Source organism: Saimiri boliviensis, chromosome 1 (assembly GCF_048565385.1).
Source record: "Saimiri boliviensis isolate mSaiBol1 chromosome 1, mSaiBol1.pri, whole genome shotgun sequence".
Classification (NCBI taxonomy): Eukaryota; Metazoa; Chordata; class Mammalia; order Primates; family Cebidae; genus Saimiri; species Saimiri boliviensis.
Genome location: NC_133449.1, coordinates 207,087,954 through 207,111,488, shown reverse-complemented (window position 1 = coordinate 207,111,488; position 23,535 = coordinate 207,087,954). Strand labels below are relative to the sequence as shown.

The following is a 23,535-nucleotide window of genomic DNA, read 5'->3' as shown; positions in this document are numbered from 1 at the left end:
TCCCTTTACTTATGTCTTACATAAAGAAGAAATGATGCACATGGATCCAAAGCTTTCTCAAGCAGGACATGTACTGTTTGTAGAAAGAGCAAAGCTGGAGGCAAATATTCCTAAATTGTATTAACCAAAGATTCAAAAACTTTACAAGTTATTGGTAATAATTCTTTCCTGACAAAAAAAGAGCTATGATTTATTGAGCATTTACTGTATATTTACAGATACTGTTCTAAATGTGTCACATGCAGTGTCTGATCTCAGCCTTCAGACAGATAGGGATTCTCCTTGACCTTTCATTTCTCAAATGAGAAAACTGAAGCTCATTTATCAAGATCACACAGCCAGTAAGAGACACAGGCAGGACTCAAACCCAGCTTGGGCCCTTTATATATGTCTCAAAAATATACCGCCTTTCTTAAAAATTAGAATTGCCTACAGACAAGAGCCAGGCATTGCTTTATTATTTACAAGTTCCTGATTTTAAGTTGGAAATTGAGTGCATGGGTTGAGGAAGATGATTGGGACTCATTTTGAAATGTGCCATCTTTTTTTAGCAGATTCTGAACACAAACTTGAGACAAGTTCAGGAAGAGTACTGGGAAGATTTAGAGGTATGCCTATGACCTTTTAGAATCCTTCATGTTTAGTTCAAAGTCAACAAGCACATGTCTTTTAAAAGGCAAGGAAATATTTCGTATTTTGTCTTTACAGATAAAACACCTTGTATGCAGCTTAGCATCCCCCAGAGTAAATGCAGCATGCACACCATAAACTAAACTGAAGTGCATGCATCTGGCAGCAGATTTCCCAGTTTTATATTTCCCATTTCGCCATTCTGTATTATCTAATTCTCTTCCCGTGCCTTTTACCTGGCTTCATATGTCTTCAGTAAATTTTCTGTCACTCATGTTGGCATGTCAGTGTTTGTCACGGTGAAGATGACCTTTTCATAAAGTCACTGAAATAAGGAGCTGCTCCAAGGGAGGCTAGTTCTGGACAGAGAGCTGGAGAAAAGCAGGAGGTGAAAGTGAATCTGACATATTCCTGCAGAAACACATAACACTCAGGAGCTTTGGTTTTTCTTTTTCTTTTCTTTAATAGTAGTATCTGTATGGCTCTGTAGGGTAAGTCTCTCTGTCTGTTTTTCTATTTTATTTTTCAGAATAAATAAAATAATCCACCATTTTTCATCCCCACCTGCTGACTTTGTTTACCATGTAATAATTTACAAGGAAACAGAATCGTTGCTGCAAACATTACCCAATTCTATTATGGTTTGCTTTTTTTTTCAGGAAAGGGAAGTAAAGGCTTAAACCTTGGAAATTTCTTTGCGAGCCGTAAAGGCTACAGTCGAAAAGGGTTTGACCGCCTTAGCACCGAGGGCAGTGACCAAGAGAAAGAAGAGGATGACTGCAGTGAGTCAGAAGAGGAGTATTCAGCACCTCTGCCCGCACCCGTACCTTCCTCCTCCTGAACACCAGACTTTGATTTAGATTGAGTAACATTTACCCCAAATGCCAGATTCCTTTCCCTTTAGCACGATTAAAGTTCTGTATATTTAATTGTAAACTGTACTCGTCTATGTGGGACTGTACACACTTTATTTACTTCATTTTGGTTAAGTGGGCTTCTGTTTCTAGTTGAGGAGTTTCCTAAAAGTTCCTAACAGTGCCATTGTCTTTATATGAACATAGACTAGAGAAACAGTCCTCTTTTTCCATCATAATACTAATCTAGCTATGGAAGGTTTGCCCATTTACACTTTGGAGACTTTTGGTGGATGTAAATAACCCCATTCTTTGCTTGAACACAGTATTTTCCCAATAGCACTTTTCATTGCCAGTGTCTTTCTTTGGTGCCTTTCCTGTTCAGCATTCTCAGCCTGTGGCAGTAAAGAGAAACTTTGTGCTACATGACGACAAAGCTGCTAAATCTCCTATTTTTTTAAAATCACTAACATTATATTGCAATGAGGGAAATAAAAAAGTCTCTATTTAAATTGTTTTTTAAATTTTCTTTTTCAGTTGGTGTGTTTCTGGGATGTCTTATTTTTAGATGGTTACACTGTTAGAACACTATTTTCAGAATCTGAATGTAATTTGTGTAATAAAGTGTTTTCAGAGCATTAGCTGTCAGAGTGTATTTTGAAGTTTTTGCATATTTGCAGGTTTTGTATACAACTTTTTAATAATTACACAAACTCACAAATAATAGTGAAACTTAATGTCTTCAACCAAAAGAAATGTGTGTATTGTACAAAATTTAGAAGCCACTTTGTTATGTAGCCAATATAAATTAAAAAACAGCCTGAAGTTACATACTTTTGTAAAGTCAGGCTCTTCTAAAAACCAGAGGGTTTGTGACTGTATATCAATCAGACGGTAAATATTTTAATAAAAGGTGATCACAGCTAAGAGGAAACCTGTCTCAAATTACATATGCAAATGAGCCATCAATAGGGATCACTACTAATAGTTTTCGTTTTAAAGGACAATTTCAAGCCAGGTACAGTAGCTCAGGACTATAATCCAAGGACTTAGGAAGGTCAAGCAGAAGGATTGTTTGCGCCCAGAAATTCCAAGCTGCAGTGAACTATGATCAATCCACTGTACTCCAGCCTCGGCTACAGAGTGAGATCCTTTCTCTGAAATAAAATAAAATTCCCATATATCCATAGGAATATATTCATCTCTTACAGTGTCTGCAGATTAGTTTTAAAACATCTTTTTCATAATTCATCAATGCAAGTTAGTAAGAACCAGATAATTTTCTATTTTAAAATGTTGGGAATCTAGAACTCTTTTTTTTTTTTAATTCCAACTTGTTTTTCAGGCATCATGGTAGTTGGAATAATACAGATATAATTGGCTAATCATAAAGCACATGAGAGTACAAGAAGGGAAATTTGGAAACAATAAGTCTGCTAGGGTGTTACAATCCTGTGCTAGCACTCCACCTTCATTCTGCCATCCTGGGTTAATTAAAGATGGTAGCCTAGAAAGGAATGAACGACACTGACTTCAAGCAATCTTTCCACTGATTATTCTTGGCTGAACTTCATTTATTGAGTCAGAGATTGCACTGCCTGGGAAATGCCCCAAGGATTGAATTCTAGGCCTGGCCACAGTAGAATTGCCTGGAGAATTTAAGAAGAAATTGTTGGGCACTCTTTCCAGCAATCGTTATTTAGTTGGCTTATAAGGGAATACAGGTATAGTTTATGTTTTTAAATTTGTCCAGGTGTTTTCTGCAGTCACAGTCGGAAACCATTGTCTTTGAGAATGGCTATTCTACCTTGCCAGTTACAGTAAGTAGATAGCTACATTTTCACATAAATTACAGTTTACAGATGTTTAGAGGAGGAAAACAGGATCTGAGGTGTTTTGATATGACTGTTAGCAGCAAAATCTGAATGCCTTAATTGTTCAGTGTGTTAAATTGGATAATTAAAATGGTCATAATTGGCTTATTAAGAAAGCAAAGGGAAACAGCTGTGCTTTCATTTTTTCTTCTATTAAAGTACCTAGAGAATATGATATGGGAGAGTTAAAAGAGAAGCTTCTCATTCACTGAGTTGGCCCTGAATTATCATTTGCATAAAATCTTTTATTCTACGTGTGCCTCTTTTGTTTATTAAATCAGCATATTATTTTTCAAAATTACCATGTGTCTTTTAACTCTCATCCAGATGTTGTATAAAATCAAATATTTAGGAAGCTGAATGACAATGAAATCCATAGACTTTGTATTAGGGCTTATTTCCCAGACTGTCACCTACATAGTACTCAAAGTTGATGTAGTCTGTAGCAATACTTCTCAAACTTTAAAGTGGGTAAGAATCAACAGTGAGTACTTATTTTCAAAGTACTAACCTGGTCCCATTTCCATAGTTTCGGATTTACTACATTGGGTGGGTCCTAGAAATCTACATTTCTAAGAAGCATTCCTGGTGATTTGAATTCAAGTATTCCATGGTTCATCTCCAAGAAACATAGTGCTACTGAACCTTAAAACATTTTTAGGCACAGAAAGTAATATTCTCAAAAATGTGGTCTCTGTAGAGTGATGGTTAGGCCTAGAAGTCATCAACCCCAGTGCCTCAAACCCAAATCACAAAAAGACCCAGATGCAAATTATCTCCAGGGCCAGAATTTAGCAGCAGCTTCTTCCTTTAGTCCCCTGATGCTCTTTATTCCACCAGGAGAAATAAGTGAGGTGCATGGAAAGGCCACTAGTGGCCTCCCTAGAATCTCCTTTTTATTTTTGAACCACATTTAAAAGCTAGAATAAGTAAATCTATTTGGTGTGTTTTTATAGCATCATGATTTAATTAAAATAACAATTACTGATGATGGTCAATGTGATTCCCCTTCATGGCCTTAAAAATTTTGAAACACCAAAACACAAAGATGTCTGTCACATATCCAAAGTACTGATATAAAAAAAGGATATGCATTTTTCTGGGTTTCAAAATTGACTATACACTGTACTGTCATACAGAAAGGACTTAACACCTAATAAAAAAAAGGGCTCATTTTCAGATATACCAAGATAAAATACAAAATAGGAGCTTATAAAAAACAAGTATGACAATAGAACCCTTTTTGTTTCTGAACAAAAATGCAAACTCCTTTAAAATGAATAAGCCATATAAGACTTGCTATATTTAAGGACACTGTGCCAGTCCATTGTCAGCTTCTAGCCCTCGTTGTGGAAGGTGACAGCAGTCATGGCAGTGTTTGAGCAGATGAGAGCCAATGTGGGCAAGTTGCTCAAGGGTATCAACAGGTACAGTCCTGAGAACCTGGCCACCCTGGAGCACTATTTGGAGATGGAGGCCAACAAAGATGCCTCTGATCTGGAAGCCAACCCGGCTGTCCTGAAGCTGTACTAGTCCAATCCAGTGTTTTTTCAGACCATAGTCATGCCCAGATCCATCTGAAAGCCTTCACCAACCTGCCACCTAGCAACTTCACCCTGAGTAAGCACATGATTGGCCACATCAAGAAGAGTGGCCGTCCGACAGACTTTTACCTCAGGAACCTGCTGGAGACCTGCCATTTCCAGGCCTTCTGGCAAGTCCTGGATGAAAGCATGGACCGCTTAGAAGGCATAACTGGCTTCGAAGACCGTCCAAATGCTTACCTGCCCTGTCATGGGTATCACTTACCAGCACGTCAACTGCTGGCTACTGGCCGAGATGCTCGGATATCTGTCGGACAGCCAGCTGAAGGTGTAGGTGAGAAAATAAAGCTGGAGTGCTGATGAGTCAGGGCAGATCTTCATCTGCAGCCAGGAAAAAATCATTAAGCCCAAGAACTTTGTGGAGGAGATAGACTTTGACAGTGTGTCCAGCATCGTGGCCTCCTTCCAGTAACTGCAGGTGTTTAATAAAGATTTGTTGTCTTAAAAAAATACTGTCTTCTATTATACTATATAATTCTCCATGCCTTTAAAATAGATATATTATCTAGGAAACTGATGGGTAAGTTGGGTCCTTTCTGATCCTGGTTCTAGCCTCATACTCCTTTGCCTAATAATTTTACTTTCTTAGCAGGAGATTTCTCATGATAAAAACTCCCTGTTGTTGTGATTCTCTACTTTGTTTATTTGGTAATTAATCTGTTCTCTATAATTGGAAGAGAGTGTCAAGCATGCATGTAGCTAGAACAACACAATTGCACTGATTCTTACAACTCACGTATACTTCTAGATAAGACAGTGCTGTTCAATAGAATGGCCCAATCTTAGCCATTCCATTAAGTTTGCAAAGAATACTGGGTTAAGGTCAGAAAAAATCTGAAATTTTGAGTTCTAGATTTGATTATTTCATATACCATTGTCTTAGTCTTCTTTAGTAATCACAAATAAATTCAAACACATTTAAGAACTAAATATGTTCTTGTTATTAATTATTATTAAGAATTAATGATCTATAATACATGATGAAAATAATCACGAACTAGCAATTTATCAATAAAAAGTTTTATTACTGTTTGATTGATATAACTGAAAAGCCCAGGCCTGGCTAGATCTAGAGACTCAGATGACACAAATAGGATTTGGCTTCCCTCTCAGTTTGGCTTTCTTTTACGTAAGATTTACCTTCATTCAGGCTCTCCATAACTGTGGTAATGTCATAGGATCCAGCCTGGATCCCACATCTGCCAAAGACAAGCAAGGCGCAGAGGAGCAAGGGGTGTATAAGTGAGCAAGTATGGGGTCCAGCCACTGCACAGCCAGGTATGCTGGCTATGGCGGGGCAGGTAGCTCTCAGTGCTGGCACAGGCTCTGGCTCCCTGTGAGGCTGCAGCTGGACCAGATATACCCCCAAGTGGCTCCCACAGTGGGAACTGGGGAACACAGTGGTGCCCAGAAGCTTGGAGATGCCAGGAACTGCAGAGCCCCAAAGAGGGTGTCACTGCCCTGGCTCAGGAGCTCCTAGGTCTGGGCTCCTCGAAGGGCCACAGCTTATCTCTCCTTCTTTCTTCTCTCCTTCTTGTCACCCATAACATGGTGAGCAAGGGGTATGCTTCAGCCCTGTTTGTGTTACCACTCTTCAGTTCCACCATTAGGCAGGTCCCATGTTCTTATCTCACGTCCAGGAAGAATGAGGTATGTGGACAACTGGAGGGTGAGTAAGGTGAGGAGGTGCTTTATTAAGTGACAGTACAGCTCTCAGGAGACCCAAAATGAGTAGCTACTTTCTGCAGGCAGGTCATCCTAATGAGTGCAGCTCTCAGTGGAGAGGAGAACTGGAGTGGGTGAGCTCCTCAATGCAGGGATATCATCCTGACATCTGCTCAGCTCTCAGCTGAGAGGAGGAGACCCACAGCAGGTAGCTCCTCTCTGCAGGCAGGTCCTTCCAACGTCTGCCCAACTCAGCTGAGAGGAGACCCACAGCGAGTAGTTTTTCTCTGCAGGAAGAGCCTCCTGATGCCCTAGTCTGACTGAGTCCAGGGTTTTTATGGGTTTTGGAGGAGAGGAAGTACATGTTGTTTGGTCCATGGGTAGCCATGGGCAAGCTAGAAAAAGCACCATAAGTTCTCACTCTGGTCCTCGGAACTCGCAGTTTAAGCCTCAGGCTTCATGCCATCCCAGACCTGAAGGTGGGGCTTCACCCAAGACCTGCCCCTTTCTGCCCAGAAGCCTGTCTGCCTCCTTCTGCCTTTAATCTGCTGTCCCTGACATCCAAACTGTTAATGCTCAGGGGCACCTGCTGGCTTACACCAAGCTGCCCTCACCAACCTCTCTGCCTCCCTGCTGTGCTCATTAATGCCCAAAGTCCAGAGGGGGCCAGGGTGGCAGGGGGCTGGCATGTCAGCACTGCTCCAAGCATGTACACACCCAGCCAGGTCATGACAGCACCTGGACTTGGCTTCATCTTTGCTCTGAAATCACAGTGGGTGCCAGGATCAGGGAGAGGCCAGGCAGTGAAAACAGGCACTTCTAAGCATGTGGGGGCAAGCAGGGCTTCCTGGGCCCTGGAAGATGCAGAGATGGCTAGGTCCACAGTCATGACTGGGCAGTTACAGCCCCCTCCACCTTGGAAGGAGGCAAGGCTTCTGCCTGTTCCAGGCTCCTGCAGGTTCCATGGGGCATGCAGCCCTGGCTACGCCTCCCCAGTGGCAGTCAGAGTCATGGCAGCCTGTTCCTAGACTGGCCATGGCTGTCATCAGTAATAAAGAGAGGTGGCAGCCAGTAGTTCTATATTTAGATACTACCAGCATTTACTCTGACATATGTAGCTTCTTTTTCCAAAGAGTTCCAATACACTAACTGGCCTAATTTGGTTCATGTGTATCTTAGTTGGTTTTGTGTTACTATAAAATAATACCTAAAGCTGAGTAATTTATACATGAAAGAGGTATATTTGGCTCATGGCTCAGCAGGCTCTACAAGAAGCATGGAACTGGCATCTGCATTTGGTGAGGGCCTCAGGCTGCTTCTGCTCATGGTGGAGGGTGAAGGAGAGCCAGCATATGCAGAGATCATATGGGGAAAGAGGAAGCAAGAGAGAGGGGAGACGGTGTCAGGCTTCTTTTGACAACCAGTCCTGGAGGGAGATAATAGACTGAGAACTCACCACAACAGAGGGCATTAATCTGCTCATGAGGGATCTGCCCCCATGACCCAAACACTTGCTGTTAGGTTCCACTTCTGACACTGGGGACCAAATTTCAATATGAAATTGGGTCGGAACAAACCGTACTCAAACTATAGTAATGTACCAACCCCAGAACCAGTCATTGACGCCAAGGAAAATGTGATGCTGGATTAGCCAAGCCTCCATGGAGCCAGGGGCAGAGTTATGCTCCACAGTAACTACCCTGATGGTGCGGAAAGATTGGTTTTCCTGAAGAAAACAGGATACTATTGCTAGTTGAATAAGAGCAGATTCTATGGAGGAAAAAAAAGTGGATATTCACTACTGTTATATTGGATCTTAACACTTAACCATAATATTTCTCAGATAATAGGGTTTACTATAATAGCTATTTGTGTAATGTTTAAATTATTACATTAAAATGAGACATTTTATGATTAAGTCTATACCAATGCATATATGAAGGTAGCCACAAATTCCCACAAACGATATTGAATACCAGAAGAAATGTTAAACTTTGTTTTGCTGAAATAACAATCAAAACCAAAAAATATAGAGATGTCCAAGAGCAGAGATTTGAGGCTTAAAAGCTATCTTTATACTCTGATATTTACCCAAAAAAGATTGATGGAAGCATCCAGTGAATAAAAGAGACAAAATGATCAAGAACCAAAATTTGATGTTCAGTGAATACTATTTATTGTGAAACAAGCATGCAAGCAAATTACAATGTTCTGTTGTCTCCACCCTTTTCTGAATCCATAATTTTGAGGGAGTTCTCAGATAATGATTTTCTAATTCTAACATATTATCTTTATTTATTAGCTTGCATTCTTCTGTAAATGGCTGAGTCTAACCCTCCCAACCTAAGAGAATTTGGCACCATCCATTCAGGTGCATAAAATAATTTCCTCATTTTATTTGTGAGCAATATGACATGCACTCAAAATTCATGGTATAAATATGGTCAAATATCTTGTTTTTCTACTTAATTACTCATGTCTTTACCACTCTTGTTGGCAAAAAGTCAATTATCAGACTTTCATTGGTTGGCTTCCCCCTCTTTCCCTCCTCTGGAGAAAGAAAAATAAAAATAAAAAAAGAAATAATAAAAATAAAAAATAAAGACAAAAAACAAGAAGACAAAAGAAAAAACATATGTCCCTTTAAAAGGCATGGATAGACTCTGGTAGATTTCCAGATGCAAAAATGGCATACTCAGGTATAAGGCAACCATTCTGCAATTGCTCCTTGCTACCTCATGATGTCACTGATGAAGACTCCTATCTATTAATTCATCAGTTCTAAAAATACTTGCTCCCTTGCTAGCTGCCCTAATTCAGACCACCCTCCCTGAGTGCTGTGGGTGGTTTCTACGGGTCGATCTTTTTAGTGCTAGGTTATTTCAGTTCACACAGGCCCAAGAGTCTTTGGTCAGTGCTGATTCTCATATCTGTGCTTCATGGACACAAAATTATGACCTGGCTTCCCTTCTTATAATCCATATTGGGATCAGGAGCTTCTGCTCTTAAATCTCAAAACCGGAGTTACATCAGTCCTTCTTTACTAGAGATGGGCTGGCTCTTGTGCCCCGTATCCCTTTCTCAAAGATACTCTTGTGAGTCTCAAGTACCCAACTCTACCTAACCAGAGACACTTCCTTCCACGATTCGAAGGCGACTTCTGACACCTGTTTGTTATTTAGCAAACACTGCTGAATGTCTCACAAACAAAAGACTAAGTTCTTAGGCACAGTGGTAAAGGGCAATACCCTGGCTCTATTGAGATTTATTTGAATGGCATGCACATTTTACCTCTTACTGTATTTCTTTTTTTCTTAGTAAAAAAAAAAGAACAAAACTAAAATATAGTCCCCAGCTGGGCAGCTCCATCATACATTAATAGATTTTTTTTAATGAGGCTCAAATAAAAGAATGAACTAATCTAGTTATACTAATTCCAATGCCTCCTTAGGTTAATTTCATTTCTGGCACTTTGAATTTTCGGAGTTTATTTTCTCTTGTATTATATTTCCCAAAAGTCATAGAATTCTTAGAAATCTTCTGGAGTTTCAAATTTCCAGAGTCTTTTTCTGAGACTTGTTTGGCCTCCATTTGAAAGAAAGAGATCCTTTCTTAAAAACAAAACCACAATTCTCACATCTGTGATAAAATATGGTACCCAGGTAATCCAATTAAAAGTAAATAAAAGAAAGGTAAAGGATTCATTCAACAGACATTAATTAAGTTTTTCTGCAAAATACAAAGATTAAAAAAGCACAGAACCCCTAATGGGTCTGTAATCTAGTAAGGTAGCTAAAATAAGCTTATAACTAATTAGAGTATAAGGCATAAGAAAAACACATGTAAAATGTCATCAAATTGTTATTGAAGAGCAGAAAGTCTTCATTAAAAAGACAGTATTTGAGTAAGTAGAGGAGGATTATTGCAAAATGCTTGTAGGTGATTAACAACAGGGCTATATTCCATTGCACTCAGGATAGTTAAGGGTAGCAGTAGTGGATGGGCTGGAAAGCCAGGCTGATATACCTAGAAGTGTTTCAAAACCTTGAGAAGGAATTGGACTGCAACTGCATTTTACATACTTGATTTTATCATACATGTTTATATGCTGAGATTTGTTAGTAAAAGTAAAAATGTGTTTTCTTTATTGAACAGAATGAAAAAAATAACAAATTACACTTGGAATAAAATCTCAAGTTAGTCTGAATTCTTAGGAAAAGGAGTATTGTTCTATATAAATGCTGGATAAAAGCTCTTTATCAGACATATGATTTGCAAATATTTTCTCTTAGTATGTGGGCAAGCTTTTCATTCTCTCAGCCTTGTCTTTCAAAGGGAAGTTTTAAATTTTGTATTTAATTTTTATCTCTCTCTCTCTCTCTCTCTCTCTGTGCAAACGTGTTTGTGCATGTCTTTGTGTCTCTATCTCTTTCTCTTTTTTTGTATCTCCAGCCCATAGCTCTGCTTTCCTCAGTATTGGCTTTATTCTCTAGAATGTTTTTCTATGTGATATAAAAATGTCTGTAATTGGTGTCTGTAAAAAGTTAAAGAGATAGACTCCTCTATGCACCCCATATCTATATCAATCCCCAAAAGGATTCAGAAACACAAGGACACTAGCATTTTTTTTTCTCAGAAATAACAACAGATAGCAACAACTTAACCATTAGTCCTTGCAGCTCACTATTTCAAGAGAGGAAACTTTTCCTTGAAGTCTCTGAGACGGTTTCTGTCACGTGCATCACGCGGTCATTTCTGTGCTAATCCATTGCAAAGAATGGTCCATGGTTCCACAGGAGAAGTGCTAGCCACTTAAACAAAATTTGGATAGGAAAAAGAAAATGGTTGCTAAATAAACGACAAACAATCCACTATAGGTTGGCCACAGTTCATGTTTAGAAAATAATATTTGTTTATTGATGGATATCTGCTAAGCTCCTTAACCTCAAGTATCTCACAATCTAGAGGGAAAACAAAGCATAAATTCACATATTAAGTTTCATGATGGATGTAGACAGACATTTGACAAAGTTCAAAGTGAAGAATCATAGAAAGTGTATGTTAATGTTCAAGAAAACAGAAAATAAATGAAAGTTGTAGGTAGAAGTTGATAGTGGAGAACTTTCTTTGCACAGTTCTCTAGTAGTAAATTAGCTTTTTAAATCACCCTAGTGATTTAAAAAAATCGCTATATCATATCTATCACATACCTATCAAAAAATCAAGTATCATATCATTTTTCTCATTATGTCATTAATACTCTTCCAGTAAGAATTTAATTCCAGAGCAATAAGAATCTAATAAAAGTTTCAAAAAACGAAGGTCTAAGTGAGAAGTGAAAGTATGTCCTGAAAAAAAAACGGCTGTAAAATGTTGCATTGGTCTCAAAGTTACTGGGCTAAAAGGAGCCTGAATTCCAGAGCATAGCGTATAAAATATTTTAGTGTCACTTTCATATTTGTATATGTAAATACTTAGACATTTTATGAGGTTATTTTCTCAAAATACCTAGTATCTACTTTTAATTGTAGATTAGAATAGATATGTGGATTATAAATATATAAATAGATAACCAATTGACAATTGATTTATAAACAGACTTACAGTCACAGAAAGGAGTGGAAGAGACGGTGAGAGAAGGAGAGATGAGGGAGATATCCACATACGTAGATTCCTCATAAAGAGTTCTTCAGGGTAGTTATTAGCATTGCAGTGAATGACTGACATCTGGTGGTAAAAGTAAAAAATTTGTGTGGATTGGTGCATTCAAAAATAGGTATTATTTAGTGGATAATGGCTGTCTTCAAGTAGAATAAAATACAGTCAGTCTTTCAGTAGTTATGTCTACATCATGCCAAGTATCCAAATATTTTAAAATATCTGGAACTCGAGGTGGAGGTTGCGGTGAGCTGAGATTGCGCCATTGCACTCCAGCCTGGATAACAAGAGCGAAACTCCGTCTCCAAAAAAAATATCTGGAACTCAGGTGTCACATAAATACTGACAGTATCTGTATCCTCTTCACCAACAGAGACATTATTAACACACCAAAAAGAAAATGATTGAAGTGTGCTGGGTTTGCATATTTAAAGCAGGAGGAATATTTTAAAAACCTAGTGAGTGTCAAAAAGGTTAAATGATTATTTATTACTGTGTAGTCTTCTGTCTAACTAGCTTCCTGGCTAAATTTATATTGACCTATGTTGCATTGTCTCTTGTTTAAATTAATAAACCAGTCATCTAGGCAACAAATATTCATTCACTGCCTACCCTATCATGAGCTCTATGTAATGTACTATACAGAATTACAAGCAGAACATGGTTCTTCTCCTTAAAAAATTACAGCCTTATTGAAAATAAATGACTAGCAAATAAGAAACAATTAGAGAACCATTTATAACAGTATATCTTACACAGTACAAAGATTAATTAATTTGAACAGAAAAATGAAAACTATGAACATTGAAATTGTCAGTTTGATATGGCTTGGATCTGTGTCCCCATTTAAATCTCATGTCAAATTATAATCCCAATGCTGAAGGGGCCTCCTGGGAGGCGATTGGATCACAGCAGTGGTTTCTTCCTGAGTGGTTTAGAACCAGCCCCTTGGTGCCGTTCTTGTGACAGAGTTCTTGTGAGATCTGGTTGTTAAAAAGTGTGCAGCACCTTACCCCAGACTCTCTCTCTTGCTCCCACCATGTAAAATTCCTGTGCCCTCTTTGCCTTCTGCCATGACTAAAAGCTTCCTGATGCCTCCCCCAAAGCAGAAGCCACTATGCTTCCGGTACAGCCTGCAGAACTGTTAGCCAAATAAACCTCTTTTCTTTATAACTTACCCAGTCTTGGGTATTTCTTTATATCAATTCAAGAACAGACTGATACATTAAGTAGGTACGATTAGAACTAAGCTTCTAAAAACAAGAAAGATTGGAAGTAGAATGGTAAAAACAATAAGGTGGAAACCTCAGGTAATGGCACTAAGTGAAGAAGAGAGGCATAAATGAACATGAACACAGTAAACCCATGGAACAGTGCTCTGATTAAGGAAATAGAATTATTTTGAGAAATAGTATTCCACTATTTGGCAGGCCCAGAATAGAGTGAACTTTGTGAAATTAGGTTTTGTTTGTGTGTGTTTGTTCATGTGATAAGAAATAGAAATAGTCACATTTTTTCTTCAAATGAGTAGTGACACAATAAAAATATTAAGGAAGTAAACTGGTATGGACAGAAGGTGACATTGGAAAGGGGACTGAAGATAAACTGGAGTCAGGCAGGCCACTGAATAAAATGTTGAGGTGAAGTAACCTTGGAGATTGGCAGTGGGAACTTAATGGAAAGAATGGTGTCTTGGTCTGTTAAGTGTCATTGTAACAGAATATCTGAGACTGTACAATTTGTAAAGAAAAAGGGATTATTTAGGTCCTGATTCTTCAGGCTGGGAAGTTCAAGGGCATGACCCTGGCTTCTGGTGATGGCTTTTGTGCTGCATCGTGACTAAAAAGTGATAAAATGTTACTTGATCCTAGGCGCCTAGGTTTTGGCTGTTTCTTTTTTTTAAAAAAAAGAAAAGCTTCACAGAAATTAAATTTCACAGTTTCATTGGGAAAAGGATGACTGGCAAATTGGGCAGCCTCCAGAACCAGAATCAGTTCAAAGTGATTCCAGGGCTGCCACATGATCTGGCTGTTTGCCTTATTTGAACACAGTTTGAACAGTTAGCTGCCTATGGTTGACTGAAGTTCAGCTGCTGTGATTGGCTAGTTATTATAAGAGTAGGTTACTGTTGGTTTATATATAAAGTTAGGTTAGAGTTCACTATGCACAGAGACACCGTTAGGCAAAATCTAAAATCCGCATGAGCAGATTTTGTCCAAATTTAATTTAACAATTCCCGCCTTTGGTCATCCACTCAATTTTAAAAGATTGATCAAACTTTAAGCATTGACATCACTCCCTGTCAGCATTGTAGATGGACTTATTTGGTTTCAAATCCTACTGGGAAACAGCAGAACAGTAGGTTTTGTAAGGTGGGAATAATGAAACCAAACAACAGAAATAGAAGTTTGTTGACATAAAGTTACTTCAGCTTACTTTTTGTAAGGGTTAGAGCAGAGGGGACTTTCTTACTGTACTGGAATATCCTGTTTTCAAGAGAAAAGAAACTGGTCTGTTTGGGGATCTATCTCTTTCCTTAAATTTGCAGTTTCATTCTGTGGCACTTAGTATGAGTGACTTCATTTTGATTTAGTCTGGTCCCTTGGTACCTAGTGCAGGAGCTCAATCCAAAATAATGGCTTCCCATAATTTTGTTTCATAATTTGCCCCTTTTGGTCAGTTTCTCACTAAGGTGAACATGTGACCAAAACTTAGGCATCAGCATTACTCTCAGTTACCATCATTGTGGGTTTTTAGTCTCAGTACATCATTAATAGGTGATGATGTCCTCATGATCATAAATTTTTTGAGTTTTAATTGTTCCAGTCCAAGACACACCATTGATGATCTACATGTGACTACATGCAATATTCAAAACTTTTTGAAGAATACAGCAGACCAATAAGACTACTATTAAGACTCTATTAAGATTATCAGAAAGATAGTAACAACATTTGGGAGTATGTTCGTAGGCCAGGTTCTCTATGAATCAAACCAACTAAAATCAAATAAATCAACGAATGGGACAGATGAAGAGTCTACTTGTTTTAACCAAGAAGCCTGTTTGTTAATTTCCTGTGACTGAATCTATAATATCAATGTATTCGTCTATGTGTGCAAAAAGAAGTGTCAGCAACTGTACAGATTCCTTTCTGGTTAGCCAGTTGGTAATCTAGAGTAATTCTATTATCTAGCATAACTTAAGCAAGATAAATGTTAAAAGTCTGTTGTGAAGTTATAGTCTTTGCAGTAGAATCTGCTATAGAGTCTATATGCAGGATACATTTTTAATCCTTGCCTCATTTATATTTACTCTAAGTCATAGATTAAAGAGATGTAACAAATATGCCCATACAGAAGCATAAAAGCTTTCTGGCAATATTCTCTTTAATTTAAGATGTAGGTTAACAAGAGTGGACCAATGTTTTGTTGCTAAATGATTATGGAGCAAGAAATGTATGATTAAAATTCCAGGCCGGGCGCGGTGGCTCAAGCCTTTAATCCCAGCACTTTGGGAGGCCGAGGCGGGTGGATCACGAGGTCGAGAGATCGAGACCATCCTGGTCAACATAGTGAAACCCCGTCTCTACTAAAAATACAAAAAATTAGCTGGGCATGGTGGCACATGCCTGTAATCCCAGCTACTCAGGAGGCTGAGGCAGGAGAATTGCCTGAACCCAGGAGGCGGAGGTTGCGGTGAGCCGAGATCGCGCCATTGCACTCCAGCCTGGGTAACAAGAGCGAAACTCCGTCTCAAAAAAAAAAAAAAAAAAAAAAAAAAAAAAAAAAAAAAAAAAATTCCAAGCCCAGGCCAGGCATGGTGGCTCATGCCTGTAATCTCAGCACTTTGGGAGGTAAGACAGGAGGATCATTTGAGTTTGAGATCAACCTGGGTGACATAGGGAGACCCCCATCTCTACAAAAAATTTGTTTAAATTTAGGCATGGTGGTATATACCTATAATACCAGCTAATTGGGAGGCTGAAGCAAGAAGATTGCTTGAGCCTTGGAGGTCAAGACTACAGTGAACCATGATCTTGCCCTGCACCTCATCCTGGATGACAGAACAAGACCACATCTCAAAAAACAAAAATAAAAAATAGAATTCCTAGCCTACCGTGTGCATTTGTCTTTCATATATCAAGGCATATGTTTGCCCATGTATAAGATTCACTGTAAAATCCACCACAAATAAAAGTATACCCCATAGGTGCACACAAAACCCCTTTTCCAGCTTTATTTTAGTGATACACTATCTGAAATGGTTCAGTTTCTTGACAGAGTCTGTGGTGGAGTTATTACAGGCTAAAAAAGCATAAAAGTCCCTGGCACATAAGTCAATTTGCAATAAACTCCATTGGGATTTGGTGCAAATCTTTCTTAGAATATGTTCATTGTTTCTGGTTCTTGCATCTCATTATTGAGTTAAAACAGTAAGTGAGAACAAATGGGGCTAGAAATCTTACCACTAGTACAATTTGAACAAGTTATGTTGAGCTGTTGCTAAAGTTACCCAATGGGTTAACCAAAGGACACCTTAGGTTATGTAAAGATCTGAGTTTGGCATGGCAAATTCAATACCCCATTGAGTTGCCCACAAAAGCTATTGATTGTGAAATTCTATTTGCAGCATTATTCTGCAAATTGAAAGTGGTAGGCTTAAGTAAAACAAAGCAAAACAAAAACCCAATTAAGAAAAGTAAGAGTTTCGTGATAACAAGGAAGTCTTGATCTATGATTTATTACGTGCTATCACATTTCCTTCCCAACTGCAGAATATTTTAGTTTTAAATAGTTTTCAATCTATCTACCAAATCTTGACTATGACATTTGTTTTGAGATCGTTACATAAGATCAACCTATCTGGGCTGGGTACGGTGGCTCACACTGGTAATCCCAGCACTTCGGGAGGCTGAGGCAGGAGAATCGCTTGGAGTCGGGAGGTGGAGGTTGCAGAGGCAAAAACGCCATTGCACTCCAGCCTGGGCAACAGAGTGAAACTCCATCTCAAAAAAGCAAAAGATTAACCTATCTGAATTGGGCAAGTCAAAAGCTTATTCCCAATTTTTAAATAAAAATGCTTATTTTTGATAACAAGCTCTTTATAAATAACACTGTTCACAAGGAAATACCAATTGATACGTGACATGAGAAAGAATGTATGATTTTTGAATATAAAAGGAATTTCATTAGGTTTAGATAAGCTGAGACTACACAAAAGTTTTCCAGGCTATTTAATCAAGTAACTTATAATGCACACATTCCTGAGTATACACCACTGTGGTGACATTGTTTGTTTCAGAGTTTCCTGCATTCAGCTTAAAAGGTGCTTCTTCCCAAGAAACTGCACTTTTCTGTCAAATGCACTTGATCGAATAGGAGAATTGGGTTCATAAAATGTATTCATTGAAAACTTTATATATAAAACATAAACATCAGTAAAGAAGTTCTTTATTCCATCTTCTTGTCTTATGTCATGAAGCATAATAAATCTCATATGCCCCGCAGTGACAAATGCTGACACAAACCACTCATTGAACTTGTCCACCGTTTTCAAGTACATGTTGTTCGACAGCCACATGTTCTCATCTCCGAGGCTGAGAGCAGCATGAGCTATGAACTGGTTAGATGACGATGGTTGTCTTTGGATTCTGCTTTCCCAGCTGGCAAAAACTCCATTTCAAAAACTGGATTATCATGGTGGCCAATGATTACAAAGTAGAAGCTCCCAGACATGGTCTTCAATATATGGCTCCTCTGTGGACCTCAACCTGGAGTGATCTTGCTTCTGAGAAACATCTGGCAATGTCTGAGGACATTTTTGGTTGTCACATTTGGGGGAGAAGGTCCTACTGCAGAAGAGGCCGACAACGGAAACACAATCTGAAACAACATTTAAATAACCTCTGAACTAGATAAAATCACTTTTTCTAACAAAAATTTCATTTTTATGCCTTCCTTATTACCATTCTCACCAAAAAATATGATTTTTTTACACTTTGCATAGAGAATTGTTTCACTTATTATTACTAGTTTTAATTACATATATTAAAGAAAATTTTAGCTCTTAGTAACTTCAATTTCCAGTGAAAAACCTAGGTTGTAAGTAGCTTTGAATTGTCTTATTTCATTTCAGTAGTTATAGATGAAATCATTTTATGGCTTTTATAAAACTCTATTTCCTCAATTTTTAAATATTTATTAATGGATCCAAACATATTTAGCTTCTCTGTATTATATAAAAACAGGATGTTGAAATACATAAACTTATGATTAATAATGAATGTTTCAGTATGTTAATTTAGAAATGACTCAGATATATTATAAGGAACTAACTTTAAGGTTTTAAATTGCTGAAAAAATTTTTTGAAACAATGACAAGTTTATTTACACATTTTCATGCTGTTTACATTCACCTAGTTTATACATTCTTAACAATTATGTTTGAATTTCTCACTATGAGAGATGGGAAAGTTCTTCTTCAAAGTTTATAGCTTAGACTACATTATAAAGAGTTATAATCTCTTGCTCTATGGCCATGATCCACTATTAGCATAAACATATACCCGTTCTCTAAATCAGCTACATCTTAAATTAGTTACCTTGACTCTCTCCAGCATGTCTGAACAGAACTGGGCAAGCTCCAACCCCTGGTGCATGCCATTCCTTATTTGGAAACCCTCCTGACCTTCTCCTGACTGGCTTCCTCTTCTTACTCCTCTTCCCCCTTATCTATTCAGGAAATTTCCAAGGTTTTGGCCAATTGGGTCAAGCATAGAATGTGAGGTCCCGTTCTGGGAAATGGAAACTGGACACAGCAGTAGGGCGATTGAGTCAGGTTATGAAAGTTATAAATGTCCCTGTCTCCTTTGTTCAGGTGTGCTCTTGTGGCAAGACTGCCAGTGAGTCGCACCCTTCCTGCAGGAAGTAAACTAGCCTTGCTCAGTAATCTATCGTCTCTGTGTGAATTTTTCCCAACATTATAAACCTGTTCCCAACATCATTAAAAAAAGCTAGACATTGTAAAAGTTCAGAAAACATCACCTGAAAATACGTTGCCTTCGTATATTATTGTTACCAATATGTAACCCATGAGGCTTTATGAATTCTTACCTCTCTAAAGACAGATTTTCTGGTTTTTTGTTTTGTTTTTAGAGACGGAGTCTTACTCTGTCACCCAGGCTGGAGTACAGTGGCACAAGCTCAGCACACTGCAACCACTGTCTCCATGGTTCAAGTGATTCTCCTGCCTCAGCCTCCCGAGTAGCTGGCACTACAGGCACCTGCTACCATGCCCAGCTAATTTTTGTGTTTTTAGTAAAGATGGGGTTTCCCCATGCTGCCCAGAGTGGTCTTGAACTCCTGAGCCACCTCCCAAAGTGCTAGGATTACAGGCATGACCCTCCATGCCTGGCCTAAAGACAGATTTTCCAGAACTCAGTTGTCAATTGTCTTCTCCCTTGAGAGTTCCAGCAACCAGGGAAGATAAACTTTTACGGCAGGAGAGGAGACTTCATTACACCCAGATGGACCTTGTCACAAACTAGCACCCATCCTTCTTTTAAGGGCCCATTCATCTTTCCCCAAAACCACTTACTACTTCTGGCCTAAGTTTGCCCAAAACAAAGAAGGAGGGTAGAGGCAAAGGACCAGTGAAGAAACTAGAAAATCACGTTAAACAAAGTAAAGCCTTGTTATGCAAATGTAAATTAATGACTTTTCCATTGTGAGAATTTCTAGTGACTCAGTCTCTCTTCCCAGTGAATGGAGGAAACACCCTTACAAATGAAGACTTCCTTTATTGATGTAAACTTATTTTACAAGAGAGTTTCAAAATAGCCAGCTTACTGACACAAAGATATTTTGGAAATCAAATTAGTTGAATGGGTGGTCCTACTGAGTTCAAGGTAGGGCCCATTAATGACTAGAACAAAAAAGGCATTTTCTATGTCTGGACTCAGAATGGATAACTGAGAAAAAGAAGTAAGCCTACTTTGCCTACTTTACCTACTTCACCTTTTATACTTTATGCATTTCTGTTTTCACATGCAGACAGTAAGAGTAACTCGTCAGAGACATCTGAATGAAAGAGCAACATTATCTTGACTAGGGGCTGGGTAAAATGAAGCTGAGACCTATAGGGCTGCATTCCGAGGAGGGTAAGTCATTCTTAGTCACAGGATGAGATAGGAAGTGGTCAGCACAAAAATACAGGTCATAAAGACCTTGTTGATAAAACAGCTTACAGTAAAGAAGCTAGCTAAAACCCACCAAAACCAAGATGACAATGAGAGTGATCTCTGGTCTTCCCCACTGTTACACTCCCACCAGCTCCATGATGGTTTACGAATGTCATGGCAATGTCAGAAAGTTATTCTATATGGCCTAAAAAAGTGAGGACCCCACATTTGCAGGAATTGCCTGCCCCTTTCCTGGAAGACTCATGAATAATTCACTGCTTGTTTAGCACATTTCCACACTGCTGACTGGGCAATTTGCAAAAGAAAGAGGTTTGATGGACTTGTAGTTTCACATGTCTGGGAAGCCTCACAATCATGATGGAAGGCAAGGAGAAGCAAGTCACATCTTACATGGTGGGCAGCAGTCAAATAGAGAGCTTGTGCAGGGAAACTCCTCTTATAAAACCATCAGACCTTGTGAGACTCACCCATCATCATAAAAACACCATAGAATAGACCTGCCCTCATGATTCAGTCACCTCCCACCAGGTCCCTTCCACAACACTCAGGAATTCAAGATGAGATTTTGGTGGGGACATAGCCAAACCATATCACAAATAATTTTTTTTTAATCATAAAAATAGGCTGCTCTGCCCATGAGGTAGCCATTCTTTATTCCTTTACTTTCTTAATAAACTTGCTTTTGCTTTGCACTATGGACTCACTCTGAATTCTTTCTTATTTGAGATCCAAGAACCCTCTCTGAAAGTCTGAATCAGGATCCCTTTCCAGTAACATAACTAAATCAAAAGGTTATCATACTTAACTTGCCTTATCAATGAAGCACTTAAGCTTTTTGTTTTGTAAAATCTCTTTTAAAAGAGGCAAGAGAAATTTTGAAATCTTCTTAGCAGCTTCTGCATATGACTAGACATCCCTGAATAAGCCTAATTCAGGAGGCTTCATTTTTAAATGCATTTCTTAAAATGTAATCCTATTCACACAGAATGTTCTACTATAATTTTAAATTATCTTTAGTAAGATTTTGTCGGTTTTGTAAGCATTTGCTGTTTTGGGAGTCTAATACTCATACAGTCCATGTAAAATAAGTACAGCCACAAGGTGGAGTACTCAGTTCTTCAGAAATTAAAATCCCATTTTCACAGAATCTTGTCTTTGTCTTTGGTTCTAAGATAACCTTGATAACTTTGCCAATAACGTTTTCCTACTTCAGTGTAAAAAAAAAGAAAAGAAAAGAAACCATAAAATCCCTAAAAGCTGAAGTTTGCCGCTCCTATTGTAATTGTCATTTAATGCCGATTTTTGTCTGACACAGTCAGACATCTGAAGCTTCTAACTGGATTCAATCTAGTAAGTTATTGTATCTAATTTTATCCTGGACCCAGTCCAGTTTCTGCCACAACTTCCAAACTTAGTCCAGACCTAACATTTTCTCGGAGTCAGATAGCTTAAAACAAAAATCCATGGAAATTTGGAATTCAAGAGAAAACTTACTCACAATCCGCAGTGGTTGTGTGAGAGCAATGAATGAACTGGGTCCAGAAGGTAGCTCATTTGGTCACTTGAAACTCCTGGTGGTCACTGGAAACTCTACTGTGAATCCCACTTCTGATAGCACCTGCTAAAAGAAAAATTTTAGACAAATTAAATTTTACATAGTTTTATTGAGCAAAGAACAATTTGCAAATCAGGCAGCTCCCAGAACTGGGAGCTGACTCCAGGCCCACGTATTGTATGATTCTATTTATACAAAAGGGCCAGTAGTTGCAATGTCTATAGAGACAGAAAATATATTGGTGTTTTTTAGAGCTAAAGTGGTGGATGGTGAGGGGCTGCCAATGGGTATGGGATTTCTTTCTGAGGTGATAAAATGTCCTAAAATTAAATTGTGATCATTCTTGCGTAACTCTGTGAATACTATACGCCATTGACTTTTCACTTTAGATGAGTTAATTTTATGGAATGTGAATTATATCTCAATAAAACATTTTATTTAAAGAAAAAAAACTGTACAATCATCTTCAGGTAAATAATTAGCTATCTCAAAGGCCTGAAAACTCCCTGCCACAGTGAGGACACAGGGAAATGCATTCATGGCTTCCACAACTGAGTCATGGCTCCTTCAATACTGAATTATTACTACTACTATCAATGGCCTCACTAAGGTAATTCCTTAGTTTCATATTTGTGAAAACACACTGAATATGTCCTGCTTGGGACAGCTCTATTACCTTCCTGAAGGTGTCCCTCAACATTGACTTCTCTGCTTAGGGAGAGGCTCACAGACATGGGAAAGGTTTTGTTGTGTGTGAAAGTCTGTCCATGGATAATTCCCCTACCTGGTGCTGTGCCTTGCCAAAGATAACCCGCTCTAACCCGTTAGCTTTCTCAACTCAGGGAGCTGCAATCTTTGAGATTGAAAACCTAAAGAAAGGACTGAAAGCTTCCCAGAGGGGGGAAGTGAATCTAGCCAAAGAAAGAGCTAAATTGTGAGTGGGTAGAGATCAGAAAACATCCTATTTTCTGCTGCTTTGCTGTCTTACATGCTCACTGTATTCCCCAGTTACACATGATCTTCCAGTGATTCATCATAGTTGGAATAACACACATATCCACTACTGGAGCCAAACACAACTTCCCCATTTTGGAGTGAACTGAATTGTCATGTTGCTTCAGCAAAGCTCTGTGTCTTAATAACCTTGATAATTCAGGTGTCGTAGTAAAAATTACTTGCAGTGCTAAGAATTTTAAGTTCTATTAATATTCACTGCAGGAAATCAAATAAAGATTTGGAATTAAAGGCTAATAACCTCGTTTGTGAGGTGGAATAGAAAATATTCCAAATAACTTCTGATTCTTATTCTGAAGGAAAAAGTTCTCTCCAGTTTTCAAGTTGCAAATTAAGATGAAAATAGGAAAATGATATTTAACCAACTTTACATCTTCTATATAAATTACACTGGGTTGTAATTTCATTGGCAAAGACAAAGTAATATGTGATTGCAAACAAGTTACTGCAGAGACCACTGTTCTACCACATTCAGTTTTC

General features: G+C 38.4%; 1 protein-coding gene and 2 pseudogenes across 10 annotated transcripts in view; 2 read left to right on the top strand and 1 right to left on the bottom strand.

Annotated features, from left to right (window-relative positions):
• Positions 1-2,125, top strand: part of PAM (peptidylglycine alpha-amidating monooxygenase) — a 282,041-nt gene extending 279,916 nt beyond the window's left edge. For 6 of the 10 annotated variants that reach the window (XM_074383147.1, XM_003920719.4, XM_074383131.1 and 3 more), the window contains 2 exons: positions 552-608; positions 1,290-2,125. In XM_074383147.1, the coding sequence (XP_074239248.1) occupies positions 552-608; positions 1,290-1,471 (239 nt within the window). In that variant the 3' untranslated portion in view covers positions 1,472-2,125. The remainder of the gene's footprint in view (positions 1-551; positions 609-1,289) is intronic. The other 4 variants (XM_074383150.1, XM_074383136.1, XM_074383152.1 and 1 more) reach the window with 2 other exon arrangements.
• Positions 2,126-2,226: 101 nt separating this feature from the next.
• LOC141580669 (eukaryotic translation initiation factor 3 subunit K pseudogene) lies at positions 2,227-6,039 on the top strand (annotated as a pseudogene).
• Positions 6,040-17,525: 11,486 nt separating this feature from the next.
• Positions 17,526-22,138, bottom strand: LOC101031195 (trafficking protein particle complex subunit 2-like; annotated as a pseudogene).
• Between the last annotated feature and the right edge of the window lie 1,397 nt (positions 22,139-23,535).